At 46.4% G+C, this 16279-nt stretch overlaps 1 protein-coding gene across 5 annotated transcripts in view; it reads right to left on the reverse strand.

The window, feature by feature from the left end:
* Positions 1–16279, reverse strand: part of SMG9 (SMG9 nonsense mediated mRNA decay factor) — an 84920-nt gene that overhangs the window by 26785 nt on the left and 41856 nt on the right. For 3 of the 5 annotated variants that reach the window (XM_077976354.1, XM_077976353.1, XM_077976352.1), the window contains exon 15: positions 11960–12568. In XM_077976354.1, coding sequence (XP_077832480.1) covers positions 12451–12568 — 118 coding nt within the window. In that variant the 3' untranslated portion in view covers positions 11960–12450. Of the gene's footprint in view, positions 1–11959; positions 12569–16279 lie in introns of those variants that run through there. The other 2 variants (XR_013408644.1, XR_013408645.1) reach the window with 1 other exon arrangement.

Consider the following 16279-nt stretch of genomic DNA (forward strand, 5'->3'; position numbering starts at 1 on the left):
GTTACTCAGGAAGCTGAGGCAGGAGAATCACTTGAACCTGGGAGGCGGAGGTTGCAGTGAGCTGAGATTGCACCACTGCACTCCAGCCTGGGCAACAGAGCGAGACTCCGTCTCAAAAACAAAAACTGAAAGTAACAGAAAGCCCAGCCAAAAGAACAGAAACAATTTATTTAACATTCATCTAACAAATCTTTATCAGTCACAAGCTATGCATCCTTTTGTAAGTGAGACACTGGTGATACAGACAAAATTCTCTGCTCTCATGGAGGTTGTGTTTTAGTGGAGGAGACACATAATAAATAAATATCACCTATTATACATCACACATCAGTGAGTACTAGGAAGGAATCATAGTGCAGGGAAGGAGAATGGGCAATGCTGCCAAAGAGGTTTGATTTCATATATGGTGAGTAAGAGCCTCACTAAGGTGATGTTCAAGTAGAGACCTAAGTGAGGCAAGGGAGAAGACCATGCAGGTGTCTGAGGAGGGGGAGGGGGGCAAGCAGAGGGAACTGCAAAGGCAAAGGCTCCAAGGCAGATGCAGTAAGAAACAGTTAATGTGGACCAGACGCAGTGGTTCATGCCTGTAATCACAGTGTGATTTTAGGAGGCTGAGGTAGGAGGATTGCTTAAGGCCGGGAGTTCAAGACCAGTCCGGGCAATACAGCAAGAGCCCATCTCTACAAAACATTGAAAAGTTAGCCTAGCATGGTGGTGGCTACTTGAGAGGGTGAGGGAGGAGGATCACTTGAGGCCAGAAGTTCAAGGCTGTAGTGAGCTATGATTGTGTCACTGCACTCCAGCCTGGGCTACGGAGTGAGACCCTGTCTCAAAAAAAAAAAAAAAAAAAAAAAAAGAGAAGGAGAAAAAGGGAGAAAAAAGGAAGGAAGGAAGGGGTGGAGGGAGGGAGGAAGGGAAAGAGAAAGAAAGAAATGAAAGAAAGAAAGAAAAAGAAAGAAAGAAAGGAAGGAGGGAGGGAAAAAGAAAGGAAGCAAGGAAGGAAGGAGGGAGGGAGGGAAGAAGAAAGGAAGGAAGGGAGGAAGGGAAAGAAAGAAAAAAAGAAAAAGAAAGGAAGGAAGAAAGGAAAGAAAGGAAGGAAGGAAAGAAAGAGAAAGAAAGAAAAAGAAAGAAAGAGAAAGAAAGGAGGGAGGGAAGAAGAAAGAAAGGAAGGAAGGAGGGAGGGAGGGAAGAAGAAAGGAAGGAAGGAAGGGAAGGAGGGAAAGAAAAAGGAAGGAAGAAAGGAAAGGAAGGAAGGAAGGAAACAAAGAGAAAGAAAGAAAAAGAAAGAAAGAAAGATGGAGGGAGAAGGAAGGGAGGGAGGCAGGAGAAAGAAAGAAGTTAATGTTATACAAATGGAGGTAGAGTAGAGGCTATCCAGAGGTCAGTAATTCAGCGATTCAAAGGAAACATTGAGAAACTATCTTTCTCCTCTGCCGTCCTCTGCATGTTTCCATGATGATGGCCATAGCTGCAGCATCATGGCCTCGTACAACCATATCCAAAGCCAGAAGGGGGGACCTCTCATCCTTGTCTTTTCAGAAGCCCCATCCCCTAGCAGACTTCCCCTCATACCTCGTTGGCCAATATTGAGCCAGCCAATCCCTGGCAAGATGATAGACTTATCCTGATTGACTTCACCTAATCAAGATTCAGTCCCTGGGGTTGAGAAATGTTCCAGTCTCTCCTATGGATCATGGCTGCCCCAGAGTCTGGATAAATACAGGGTTTGAGAAGGGGGAAATGAAAAAAATATGGGGTTTGAAAAGGGGGACATGGTGAAAATATGGGGTTTGAAAAAGGGGAAAAGAAAAAGAAGAAATGGATCAATAAGGATCGGTCAGAAAGACAAGTTACCCTAGGCATTTCAACAGAAGGAATTTAATGCAGGGAGTTGGGAAGGGTTGGGAGAGCAAAAGGGAGAAGCAGGGGAGCTGGAGAGTAGAGAGGAAGAAATTGAGGGTTCAGTTACTGTGGCTGTATGACATATTTCCCCCCAAAACTTGGTGGCATAAAACAATTCAGGACTGTGAATCAGGATTTGGGGGTGGGGTGTGATGGTTAATACTGAGTGTCAATTTGATTGGATTGAAGGATGCAAAATATTGATCCTGGGTGTGTTTGTGAGGGTATTGCCAAAGGAGATTAACATTAGCTTCTAATTTAAGATTACCAATTTCAGTCGGGCGCAGTGGCTTATGCCTGTAATCCCAGCACTTTGGGAGGCTGAGGCGGGGTTATCACCTGAGGTTGGGAGTTCAAGACCAGCCTGACCAACATGGAGAAACCCCGTCTCTACTAAAAATACAAAATTAGCCGGGTGTGATGGCGCATGCCTGCAATCCCAGCTATTTGGGAGGCTGAGGCAGGAGAACTGCTTGAACCTGGGAGGTGAAGTTTGTGGTGAGCCGAGATTGCACCATTGCACTCGACCCTGGACAACAAGAGTGAAACTCCGTCTCAAAAACAAAAAAACAAGATTGCCGATTACCAATTTCACTTTGAGTTCGTCAACAGGGAGATCATCTTGGTGGGCTTAATCTACTCACACAAGCCCTTTAAAAGTAGAATGTTTTCTCTTGCTGGTAGCAGAAGGGGAAGTTAGATTTGAAGCATGAAAAAGGTTTGATGCGGCATTGCAGGCTTGAACATTGAAGGAATCAGGTGGAAAAGACCCAAGAGTAGCCTCTAGGGGCCAAGAGTGACCTGAGACAAGAGCCAGCAAGAAAGTGGGGGCCTCAGTTCTATAACTGCAAGTAACTGATTCTGCTGAACACCTGAATGAGCTGTTTTTTGGTTTATTTATTTATTATTTATTTATTTTGAGACAGAGTCTCGCTCTGTTGCCCAGGCTGGAGTGCAGTGGCACGATCTTGGCTCACTACAACGTCCACCTCCCAGGTTCAAGGGATTGTCCTGCCTCAGCCCCTGACCCCCAGCCCGGTGGCATGTGCCACCATGCCCGGCTAATTTTTGTATTTTTAGGAGACGGGGTTTCACCAGGTTGGCCAGGCTGGTCTCGAACTCCAGACCTCAGGTGATCCACCTACCTCACCCTCCCAAAGTGTTAGGATTACAGGCGTGAGCCACCGTGGCCCGCCATTTTATTTTATTTTATTTTATTTTATTTTATTGAGAGACGGAGTCTTGTTCTGTGGCCCAGGCTGGAGTACAGTGGCGCGATCTCAGTTCACTGCAACCTCCGATTCCCAGGTTCAAGGGATTTTCCTGCCTCAGCTTCCCAAGTAGCTGGGACTAGAGGCATGTTCCACCACAACCAGCTAATTTTTGTCTTTTTTAGTAGAGACAGGGTTTCACTTTATGTTGGCCAGGCTGGTCTCGAACTCCTGACCTCAGGTGATCTGCCCGTCTCAGCCTCCCAAAGTGCTAGGATTACAGGTGTGAGCCACCACACCCGGCCTACCTTAATCTTTTCTAAGTATGCAATTCAGTAATGTTAAGTATATTCACATTATCATGGAATCAATCTCCAGAACTTTTTCATTTTGCAAAACTGAAATTCTATACTCATTAAACAACTCCTCCTTTCCCTCTTCCCAGTCCCTGGCCACCACCATTCTATTTCCTATTTCTATGAATTTGACTACTTTAGATACTGCTCATAAGTGAAATCACACAATATTTGTCTTTTTGGGACTGGCTTATTTCACATAGCGTAATGTCCTCAAGGTTCATCCATGTTACAGCGTGTGTCAGAATTTCCTTCCTTTTTAAGGTTGAATAATATTCCATTGTATGGATAGATCCAAATGTTGATCTATTCATTGGTTGATGGACACTTGGGTTACTTTTGCCTCTTGGCTATTATGATGCACATGCTGAATGATGCTGCAATGATCATAAGCATGGTTATACAACTCTCTCTTCAAGACCATGCTTTCAATTATTTTGGATATATACCCTGTAGAACTGGTGGATGATGTGGTTATTCTTTTTTTTTTTTTTTTTTTGAGATAGATTCTTGCTCTGTTGCCCACCAGGCTGGAATGCAGTGGCGCAATCTCAACTCACTGCAACCTCTGCCTCCCGGATTCAAGCAATTCTTCTGCCTCAGCCTCCTGAGTAGCTGGGAGCCACACCACCTGGCTAATTTTTGTATTTTCAGTAGAGACGGGGTTTTACCATGTTGACCAGGCTGGTCTTGAACTCCTGACCTCGTGATCCACCCTCCTTGGCCTCCCAAAGTGCTGGGATTACAGGCATGAGCCACCATGCCTGGCCTGATGTGGTAATTCTATGTTTAATTTTTTGGGGGATCACCATAGTATTTTCCATAGTAGTTACATAATTTTGCATTGCCACCACCACTTGTTATTTTCTGGTTTCTGTGTGTGTGTGTGTGTATATATGTGTGTGTTTTAATTTTTTACATTTTTTTAGAGACAAGGTCTCACTCTGTCACCCAGGCTAGAGTACAGTGGTGCAATCAGTTCACTGCAGCTTTGAATGTCTGGGATCAAGTGATCCTCCCGAGTAGCTGGGGCTATAGACATGTGCCACTATATCCAGATAATTTTTTTTTTTTTTTTTTTTGTAGAGACAGGGTCTTGCTCTGTTGCCCAAGCTGGTCTCAAACTCCTGGGATCTCGCAATCCTCCTACCTCAACCTTCCAAAGTGCTGGGATTTTGAGTGAGTCATCACACCCTGCTTGTTTTTGTTTTTTACAGTAGCCTTCCTAACGGGTTTGTACACATGGGTGCTATTTTAAGCCCCTAGGCTTGTGGTAATTCATTACTCGGCACTAGGTACCCTTGGGTGAGAATGTCAAGAGAGGGAAGCCATGTTGCCATTCTGATGTACCCTCGGAGATCATACAGCATCACTCTTGCCATATTCTGTTCGTCCAAGTTCAAGGGAAGGGGCAAAAGAATAACAGCGTTCTGAAAAAGGATGTAGGGCCTGAAATATTGCTGTGGTCATTTTTGTAATACCACATGTTGGTGGGTTAGGGCTTCAACATATGAATTTCAGGAGACACAAATATTCCATCCATATCACTATTTGAAAGTAGGTGGGAATTGAACAATGAGAACACGTGGACACAGGGTGGGGAACATCACACACTGGGGCCTGTCGTGGGGTTGGGGGAAGGGGGAGGGATAGCATTGGGAGCTATACCTAATGTAAATGATGAGTTAACAGGTGCAGCACACCGACATGGCACATGTATACATACGTAACAAACCTGCACGTTGTACACATGTACCCTAGAACTTAAAGTATAATAATTAAAAAAAAAAAAAAAGGAAAAAGGGAAGGAGGTATCATTTCTGGCTAGAACTGTGTGGATGTTTCACGTAATTTATTGCATTTGATGCCCTATGATGTAGGCATTATAAGCCCTTATTTTGCAGATGAGGGATGGAGACTTCTGAGTGTTCATCTCAAAGTCTAACAGCAAGTAGCTGGACTCAGCTATGACTGCTGATTCACGATTCATGTGGATCAAAAGGTCAACAGGTCCCATGTTGGAAGAAAGGACAGGAATGTCCTTGCAGAGACTCTGAACTGTGGGCGGATGTAACCTGAGTCATTTCCAGCAGATTTCAGAGCTTGAGTGGTTTGTCAGCCGGGTATGGGGGCTCATGCATGTAATCCCAGCACTTTGGGAGGCCAAGGTGGGTAGATTGCTTGAGCGTAGGAGTTCAAAACCAGCCTGGGCAACATGGCAAGACCCTGTCTCTACAAGAAATTAAAAAAATTAGCCAGGCATGGTGGCACACACCTGTGGTCCCAGCTACTTGGGAGTCTGAGGCAAGAGGATCGCTTAAGCTTGGGAGTTCTGCAATGAGCTATGATTGTGCTATTGCACCCCAGCCTGGGCAACAGAGCAACACCCTGTCTCAAAAAATAAATAAATAAATAAAGTGATTTGCCCTGTCACTGCTCTCTCTGCCATATGGACCACAAGGTTCCCGATAGAGTCCACCTGCCGGCTTCTGGAGTGAAGCTGACATTGAACAGAGCCACAGTGGACTCCAGCAGAGATGTGATAGGAGCGAGCAACCTGCTGTTGTAAGTCACCAAGACACTGGGGCTGTTTGTTACTGTAGCATCACCTGGCCTATCCTGACTAGTCCAGAAGTCTCAGAGGGGATTGATGACAGAGGTGAGGGTAGAACCAAATACGTCAAATTGCTGCCCCAGATAGGTTGGTGAAGATCTTTGGACTCTTCATGTACCCTATAAATATACATACCTAATATGTATCCATAAAAATTAAAATTAAAAAAACTGAAAAAAATAAAAGATCTTTGGACTCAAACAGACCTGGTGGGTTTGTGGTGTGGATTCACAATTTATCTTCAGTGTAGTCTTGGACAAGTTTCATAACCTCTCTGAGCCTTGTGTTCCCATATTGTAAGCTGCTATTGTAACGTATGTTAAGCACAAAGCTTGGCCCACACTAAGCTTTCAACCAATTGAAACAGTCATGTCTTCGGGTTGTTAATCATGAGGACTGTGCTATTATTTATCCACATTGTATAGAGGAGGAAACTGAGGCTGAAGGAGGCTAATAGGCTGCTAATATGTAGAACATTGGGATGGAACACACATCTATCTGACACTAGAAGATAAAATTTCCCCCCCTTAAATGTTAAGAAAACGTCCAAATATATACAAAAGTAGAGAAAATAGTATAATATCTATGATAGACTGATACCCCAATCTATGATGGAATCAGAAAGTGACTGAGCCCAGAGCCCATGGCAGAGTGCTCAGGAAAATGTTTGCAGGCAGAAATAGTCATTAAATGACCCTTCAGGTCTCAATCTCCCAGTGTCCAAAATTATCCACATTTTGCCAAATTATCTCTTCCTTCCTGTCTTCCCTGCCTCCTCCTTTCCTATACCTTCCCCTCTTCCTCCCTCCTCTCTTCTCTCCTTTTGCTTTTTTTTTTTTTTTTTGAGATGGGGTCTCGCTCCGTTGCCCAGGTTGGAGTGCAGTAGCGTGATCTTGGCTCACTGCAACCTCTGCCACCCAGGTTACAGCGATTCTCATGCCTCAGCTTCCTGAGTAGCTGGGATTACAGGCACACATCACCGTGCCCAGCTAATTTTTGTATTTTTAGTAGAGACAGGGTTTCACCATGTTGACCAGGCTGATCTCGAATTCCTGACCTCAAGTGACGCGCCCGCCCTGGCCTCCCAAAGTGCTGGGATTACAGTGTGAGCCACTGCTCCTGGCCTTTCCTTTGCTTTTACCCTCCCTCCTTTGCTCTTTCTCTCTCCCTCCTTCCTTTCTTCCTTCTTTCCTCCTCTTTCTCTTTCTCCCTCCTCTCCTCCATACTTCTTTCTTCCTTTCTCCTTTCTTTCCTTCCTGTATTCCCTCCCTCTTTCCTTCCTTCCTTTTTGTGCTGAGACATTTAAAGCAAATCCCAGTCATCATATTCCACCCATAAATACTTCCATGTGTATCAAAGCCCATGCTTTCAACTCTTGTAGGACAGATGCATCCTTTCTGGGAGGGAGGATGGAATAAAATAAAGCATATTGAGAGCTTAGCATAACCTGTACCCATCCCTCCCTGTTTGCAGAAGGCCTAGAATATCCTAATCTTTCAGGGGAGATCTCCCCTCACCCATGGATCTGTGACATTCTTCTAAATCCTTCATGGAAAAGCTCATATCAAAAGTGACAGGTTCACCTGTCTCTACAAAAAAAATTTAAAATTAGCCTGGGTGTGGGGGCATGCACCAGTGGTTCCAGGTACTCAGGAGGCTGAGGTGGGAGGATCACTTGAGCCTGGGAGGCTGAGAAAAAAGTGACTGGTTCAATATGGATACAAGAGACACATCCACAGAGCTCAGCGTAGTGGTTCAGAGGATACTCAGGTTCCAGTCTGTCTGGGTTTGAAAGCCAACTTTGCCAGTTACTAGTTTTTGTTTGTTTGTTTGTTTGTTTTTTAACCTTTGGAAACAGAGTCTCACTCTGTCGCCCAGGCTGGAGTGAAGTGGTGCGAACTCAACTCACTGCAGCCTCTGCCTTCCAGGTTCAAGCGATTCTCCTCCCTCAGCCTCCCCAATAGCTGGGATTACAGGTACACCACCATACCCAGCTAATTTTTGTATATTTAGTAGAGATGGAGTTTTGCCATGTTGCCCAGGTTGGTCTCTAACTCCTGAGCTCTGGCAATCTGCCTGCCTCGGCCTCCCAAAATGCTGGGATTATCACCGTTTTGTGAGCCACTGAGCCCAGTCACTAGTTCAGTTACTAGTGGCCTCAGGTGCGTATCTTGACCTCAGCTTTCCCATTTGTGAAATGGGACAATAATGGGTCCTACTCATAGAGGAGACATGCGGTTGAGGGAGTCCACACATGCACAGAACTCGGAACAGCGCCTGGAATTCAGAGTTCAACGCAGGTAAACGGTGGCCCTTACTGTCATTATTGGGGAAGGGAGTGCCCTTTGGGTCATGGGTGCCGTTTCTGTCTGTTACCCAATATGGCCTCCCGTTGTGAAGGTTGCCCGCCCCAAGGTATGGGTGTGAAGGAACCTGGGGGTGGTGAGGAAGGAAGGCAACATCTCTGCCAGACTGGAGTCTCTGGGGGATGAGTCCCGGATATGACCCATCCTGGCTGAGTCCAGAGTCCATGGCAGGTGGTCAGGAAATGTTTGTGGAAAACAGTCATTTAATGGTCCTGGAATCTGCAAGGGTAAAAGGGACTTGGGGGATAGGGTGGGGCTAACCTGGGTGAAGAATTTGATGTTATTGTACATTGCTAATTTTCCATAGGGGCATACATGTAGGCATATTATTCAAGTTTTGAAATTTTATTATAAATTATTTAAAACAAATAAAGAATAAGTGGAGTCTCCTGGCACTCAGTTGAAAGACAAAAAACAGGCCGGGCGCGGTGGCTCAAGCCTGTAATCCCAGCACTTTGGGAGGCCGAGACGGGCGGATCACGAGGTCAGGAGATCGAGACCATCCTGGCTAACACAATGAAACCCCGTCTCCACTAAAAATACAAAAAAATTAGCCGGGCGTGGTGGCGGCGCCTGTAGTCCCAGCTACTCGGGAGGCTGAGGCAGGAGAATGGCGGGAACTCGGGAGGCGGAGCTTGCAGTGAGCCGAGATCGCGCCACTGCACTCCAGCCTGGGCGACAGAGCGAGACTCCGCCTCAAAAAAAAAAAAAAAAAAAAAAGAAAGACAAAAAACATCAAAACATTTGAAATACATGCCCAGAGGCCACAGCCTTCCCTGGCCACAGCTCCTTTCCTCTCTCCTTGCCTGAGATCACCTCTATCCTGCACATGATATCTCTAATTTTGTCACCTACAGGCATGCTTTTAATTTTTTTTTTTTTCCAGACAAAGTCTTACTCTGTTGCCCAGGTTGGAGGGCAATGGTGCTATCAATAGCTCACTGCAGCCTCAACCTCCTGGGCTCAAGTGATCCTCCTGCCTCAGCTTCCTGAGTAGCTGGGACCACAGACATGCGCCACCATGCCCAGTCCGTCCTTCCTTCCTTCTTCCTTTCCTTCTCCTTTCCCTTCCTTCCTCTCCCCTCCTTTCCCCTCCCCTGCCCTCCCCTTTCCTTCCTTCCTTCCTTCCTTCGTTCCTTCGTTCCTTCCTTCCTTCCTTCCTTCCTTCCTTCCTTCCTTCCTTCCTTCCTTTCTCTCTCTCTCTCTCTCTCTCCCTCCCTCCCTTCCTTCCTTCTTCCTTTTTTTTTGAAGGGGGAGTCTCGCTCTGTTGCCCCGGCTGGAGTGCAGTGGCACAATTTCAGCTCACTGCAACCTCCGCCTCTCAGGTTCAAGTGATTCTCTCAGCCTCCCAAGTAGCTGGGACTACAGGTGCATGCCACTGCGTCCGGCTAATTTTCTTTTGTATTTTTAGTAGAGATAGGGTTTCACCATGTTGATCAGCTGGTCTCGAACTCCTGACCTCAGGTGATCCACCTGCCTCGGCCTCCCGAAGTGCTGGGATTACAGGCGTGAGCCACCGCACCTGGTTCCTTCCTTCTTTCTTTCTTTCTTTCCTTCCTTCCTTCCTTCTTTCCTTCCTTCCTCACTCCCTTCCTCCCTCCCTCCCTCCCTCTTTCTGGTCTCCCTATGTTGCCCAGGCTGTTCTCAAACTCCCGAGCTCAAGCGATTTTCCTGCCTCTAACTCCCAAGGTGCTGGGATTACAATGATCAGTGTGAGCCACTATGACCAGCCACTTTTAATTTTTTAAGGGAAGTTTTTTCTTCTTTTCTGCTTGGTTCTCTCCTCACCTTTCTCTTCTCTCCCCCACAGACTCCTTCATAGGAATGCTGGTAGCTCACTGCAGCCTTGATCTCCTAGGTTCAACTGATTCTTCCACCTCAGCCTCCCACGCAGCTGGGACCACGGGCATGCACCCCCATGCCAAGCTATATGTATATGTTTCGTAGAGATGGGATCTCACTATGTTGCCCAGGCTGGTCTCGAACTCCTAAGCTCAAGCGATCTACCCACCCTGGCCTCCCAAAGTGCTGGGGTGACAGGCAAGAGCCACTATGCCTGGGCAACTCTCTGCATCTTGCTTTCCTCAACCCTCCGAGTCATTCGATTCACCCTTTCTAATGGCTGTGTGGTGTGGTTTCCATGGCCTATGGCATGGATGTACCAACATTTATTCAGCAGTCACTGTCCTATTGAGGGGAATTCACCTTGTTTTCTCTTTTGTCCCTCCCACTATGAGAGATGCAGCAGTAAACATCCTACTGACAAGACAGTTTATCATCTGTTATGTGTCTCTGTGTCTTAAATAATTTCTAATGAATTTTAAAAGCTTGGGGACGGGTGTGATGGCTCACACCTGTAATCCCAGCACTTTGGGAGGCCAAGGCGGGTGGATCATGAGGTCAGGAGTTCGAGACCAGCCTGACCAACATGGTGAAACGCTGTCTCTACTAAAAATACAAAAATTAGCTGGGCATGGTGGTGCACGCCTGTAATTCCAGCTACTAAGGAGGCTGAGGCAGGAGAATTGCTTGAACCCAGGAGGCGGAGGTTGCAGTGAGCTGAGAGCCGAGATTGCACTCCAGCCTGGGTGACAGAGCAAGACTGTCTCAAAAAAAAAAAAAAAAAAAAAAAAAAAAAAATTGCACACCGTATCCCTTTCATGCATTTTTTAAAAAAATTCAAAAATGTGTAATTAAATGAAATTGAAAGTTACAGTTAAAAATTAGAAGTAAGAGGCCAGGTGCGGTGGGTCACACCTGTAATCCCAGCACTTTGGGAGGCCAAGGTGGGAGGATCATTTGAAGTCAGGAGTTCGAGACCAACCTGGTCAACATGGTGAAACCCTGTCTCTACTGAAAAATGGAAAAATTAGCCAGGTGTGGTGGCGCTTGCCTGTAATCCTAGCTACTTGGGAGGCTGAGGCAGAATAATCGCTTGAACCCAGGAGGTATAGGTTGCAGTAAGCCAAAATCACGCCACTACACTCCAGCCTGGGCAACAGAGAGAGACTCTTGTCTCAAGAAAAAAAAAAAAAAAAAGTAAGAAACAGTGAAGTGGCCCTCACCTCCCCAGGTGTGCTCCACTCCCCAGGTGCCATTTCCATCCAGATGGGGCCCCCTAGACATCCTTTTTCCCCTGCAAACTCCAGGGAGTGGTCAATGAAATTCCTTCAGTCATGAAAAGGTCCATCGGATAGATCTTTAGGAGCAGGGATGCTCAATTGAAGGAAATGTGTGCATTTAATTCATTAATAAGTGTTGTCAGATTTGCCTCAAGTGTTTCATCTGGGGCCTTCCTGCATGGGGAACACCTGTTTCTCTCTATCAGGCCGAATCCAACTTCCCAGCCATCCCTTCTGCCTCCTCCCACCCTCTCTCTTTGAACCTTCCAAGTGAACCTTCCAAGGCCACAACTTGGGGTTCTGACCAGTGTTGTGCTGAGCCACATGGGACCTGATACAAAAGGCACTATTTACTCATGCTCCTCTGTCATGGTTTCATGATTTCATGGTTTTTTTTTTTTTCTTTTTTTTTTTGAGACAGGGTCTGGCTCTGTTGCCCAAGCTGGAGTGCAGTGGCTTGATCTCCGCTCAATGCAACCTCTGCCTCCTGGGCTCAAGCCATCCTCCTACCACAGCCTCCAAAGTAGCTGGTGCTATAGCGCCTGCCACCAAGCTCAGCTAATTTTTATAGAGACCGGGTTTTGTCACGTTGCCCAGGCTGGTCTCTAACTCCTGGGCTGAAGCAATCCACCCACCTCGGCCTACCAAAGTGCTGAGATTACAGGTGTGAGCCACTGCACCTGGCCCTCACGTATTTTTTTGTTTTTTGTTTTTTTGAGACAGAGTTTCTTTCTGTCACCGAGACTGGAGTGTAGTGGTGTGATCTCAGCTCACCTCACTCCTAGCTTGCTACGGGAAAACCTGTGGGTTGGCTGGGCTCAGCAGTATGGTTCTTCTGCCCCCATGTGGTGTTGGCTGGGGTTACACCTGTGCCTGCATTCAGCTGGAGCTCATCAGTGGCTGAAATGTCCTGGATGGCTTCAAGCTCATCTCCATGTGGCTGCAGTCTCTACATGAGGTCTCTCCAGCAGGGTAGCAGGACCTCTTCGAATAGAAGCTTCGGAGAAAGAAGGAGAAAACAGGAGCTGAAACCTGTTAAGGCCTGGGTTTGGGAGTCTCAGAGTGTCACTTCTTGTGACAAAGAAAGTCACAAGACTGGCCCAAATTTAAGGGAAGGGGAAAGAGACTCTGCCTCTTGCTGGAAAGAGTGGCACATGCCCACAGGGATGGGAAAATTGCCAGTGGCAGTCTACCCCTTCCCCAAACCCCTTCCCCAACTGCCCATCTCTATCTTCTTGCTTGCTTTTCCTTCGTTTTTCTTATCATTACTTGACACTATCTTAATTACTTTTGCTTATAAGCTCCATGAGAGCAAGGACTGTTTTGTTTTGTTTTGTTTTTTGTTGTTTTTTGAGACAGAGTCTTGCTCTATCACCCAAGCTGGATTGCAGTGGCACAATCTCGGCTCATGGCAACCTCTGCCTCTTGGGTTCAAGCAATTCTCATGGCTCAGCCTCCCGAGCAGCTGGGACTACAGGTGCCCATCAGGACACCCGGCTCTTCTTTTATTTATTTATTTATTTATTTATTTATTTAGTAGTTTTAGTAGAGATGGGGTTTTGCCATGTTGGCCAGGCTGGTCTCAAACTCTTGACCTCAAGTGATCCACCCAAAGTGCTGGGATTACAGTCGTAAGCCACCATGTCTGGCCCTTTTTCTTCTTTTTTCTTATCACTACTTGACACTACCTTAATTACTTTTGTTTACTATCTATATATTTAAAAAATATATAAGCTCCACGAGAGCAAGGGCCTTCTGTGTCTTATTCATCACTGTATCAGTACCTAAAACTGTGCCTAGCACCTAAAAGACAGCCAATATTTACATAAATATTGAATATGAATCCCTGAGGACTGATTTCAGGTTTACCCAGGTTGTGGAGAGTGGAGAGAAGGTGGAGGCCACCACATGTATATATTCCTAGGGACATGCTTTAGAATTTCTAAGAGACACAGAGAGAAAGGGCAGGCAGGAAAGGAGGCTTGGGAGTGGGCAGGAGAAATGGTTCAGGGACTGTCTTTGTCACTGCTGTGTCTCCAGCCTCGGCCAGCCAGGGCCTGGCTCACAGTAGGTGTCTGGAAAGCATGTGTTCAATGAATTAACTTTCTCCAAAAATCCTTCACTGACTCCATCCCCACCCCTAGGCTGGGTCAGGCACCCCCATGGCTCCCACACCTCTCTGGGCAGCTTCAACCCCATTGTGGCCACCATGGGTCATCACTGTCTGAGGACGGAGGTGTGTTCCCTTCTAGACTCAGAGTCCACAGGGTTGGTGCTGTCTCAGTCACCACTGGATCCCCAACATCAACCAAGGGGTCCTTGGAGGTAGTAAGTATACTTTGCATCAACCTCCTCTCTCTGGGGTAGAGCCGGCCCCATCATTGCTGTATTCTCACCCCAGAGGGACACAGAGTAGACACTCACAGAACACCTTTGTTGATTCTAAGATAGATTCTTTTTCCTTTTTCTTTTTCCACGTTTTAACAATTTTTTTTTAAGAGACAGAGTCTCACTGTTGCCCAGGCTAAAGTGCAGTGATGTGATCACAGGCCACTGCAGCCTTGACCGCCAGGGCTCAAGCAATCCTCTCACCTCAGCCTCCTGAGTAGCGAACCACAGGCACACACCACCATGCCTGGCTAATTAAATTTTTTGTGTGTGTGTGGAGACGGTGTCCCCCTATATTGCCCAGGGTGGTCTCAAACTCCTGGGCTCAAGAAATCCTCCTGCCTTGGCCTCCCAAAGTGTTGGGATTACAGGTGTGAGCCACTGGGTCTGCTGCAATTTTTCAAATAAGACAACTGACTGGGTACAGTGGTTCACATCTGTAATCCCACTTTGGGAGGTCAAGGCGGGGGGATCACCTGAGGTCAGGAGTTGAGACCAGCCTGGCCAATTTGGTGAAACCCCATCTCTACTAAAAATACAACAATTAACCAGGCGTGGTGGCACGTGCCTGTAATCTCAGCTACTCGGGAGGCAGAGGCAGGAGAATTGCTTGAACCTGGGAGGCTGAGGCTGCAGTGATCTGAGATCATGCCATTGCACTCCAGCCTGGGTGACAGAGTGAGACTCTGTCTCAATAAGTAAGTAAATAAATAAATAAAACAAGACAACAGTGAAGTTTGCTGCATCATTTTCCTCTTCCTTCACAAAAGATTTCTCTGTAGCATGCGATGCTGTTTGATAGCATTCTACCCACGGTAGAACTTTCAAAATTGAAGCCAGTCCTCTCAATCCCTGCTACTGCCTTATCAAGTAAGTTTATGTCATATCCTAAATCCCTTGTTGTCATTTTAACAATATTCACAGCATCTTCACCAGGCACAGATTCTATCTCAAGAAACCACTTTCTTTGCTCATCCATAAGAAGCAACTCCTCGTCTATTCAAGTTTGATCATGAGATTGCAGCAATTCAGTCGCATCTTCAGACTCTACTTCTAATTTTAGTTCTCTTGCTATTTCTAGCACATCTGCAGTAAATGCCTCCACCGAAGTCTTTTTTGTTGTTGTTTGTTTGTTGAGATGGAGTCTTGCTCTGTCACTCAGGATGGAGTACAGTGGCGCGATCTCGGCTCACTGCAACATCCGCCTCCCAGGTTCAAGCAGCTCTTCTGCCTCAGTCTGCCGAGTATCTGGGATTACAGATGCATACCACCATGCCCAGCTAATTTTTGTATTTTTAGTAGAGATGGGATTTTGTCACATTGGCCAGGCTGGTCTCAAACTCCTGACCTCAGGTGATCCACCTGCCTCAGCCTCCCAAAGTGCTGGGTTACAGGCATGAGCCATCATGCCCTGCCGTTGTTGTTGTTTTTTTTTTTTTGTTTTTTTTTTTTTGTTTGTTTGTTTTTTTTTTGAGACAGGGTCTGGCTCTGTGGCCCACTCTGGAGTACGGTGTTGTGGTCATAGCTCACTGTAACCTTCAACTCTTGGAATCAAGCAATTCTCCCTCATCAGCCTCCCCAGTAGCTGGAACTACAGGCATGTGTTACCACACTTAGCTAACCTTAAAAATTTTTTATAGAGATGGGGTCTCACTATATTGCCCAGGCTGGTCTCAAACTCTTGGCCTCAAGGGATCCTCCAAACTCGGCCTCTCAAAGTGCTGGGATTACAGGCGTGAGCCACCACGACTGGCCGCTATCTCGGCTTTGGACAGGCCTTCTTCACTAAGTTTAATCATTTCTAGCTTTTGATTTAAAGTGAGAGACATGTGATTCTTCCTTTTACTTGGACACTTGGAGGCCATTTTAGAGTTATTAATTGGCCTAGTTTCATTATAGTTGTGTCTCACAGAAGAGGGAGGTGCAAGGAGAAGGAGAGAGGCAGGAAAATGGCTGGTCAGTGGAGCAGTCAGAACACATATAATGTTTATCAATTAAGTTTGCTGTCTTCTGTGGGCACAGTTTATGGTGCCCTGAAATGATTACAATGGTAATGTCAAAGATCACGCTAGCAGAGATAATAATGATGAAAAAGTTTCACATGTTGTGAGAATTTCCAAAATGTGACACAGAGACATGAAATGAGCACGTGCTGTTGGGAAAATGGCACCAACAGGCTTGCTGGACACAGGGTTTCCACACACTTGCAATTTGTAAAAACCACAGTATTGGCCCAGGCGGGGTGGCTCATGCCTGCAATCCCAGCACTTTGGGAGGCCAAGGCGGGAAAGTCACTTGAGGCCAGGAGTTCAAGACCAGC

This window comes from Macaca mulatta, chromosome 19 (assembly GCF_049350105.2).
Source record: "Macaca mulatta isolate MMU2019108-1 chromosome 19, T2T-MMU8v2.0, whole genome shotgun sequence".
NCBI classification, from domain to species: Eukaryota; Metazoa; Chordata; class Mammalia; order Primates; family Cercopithecidae; genus Macaca; species Macaca mulatta.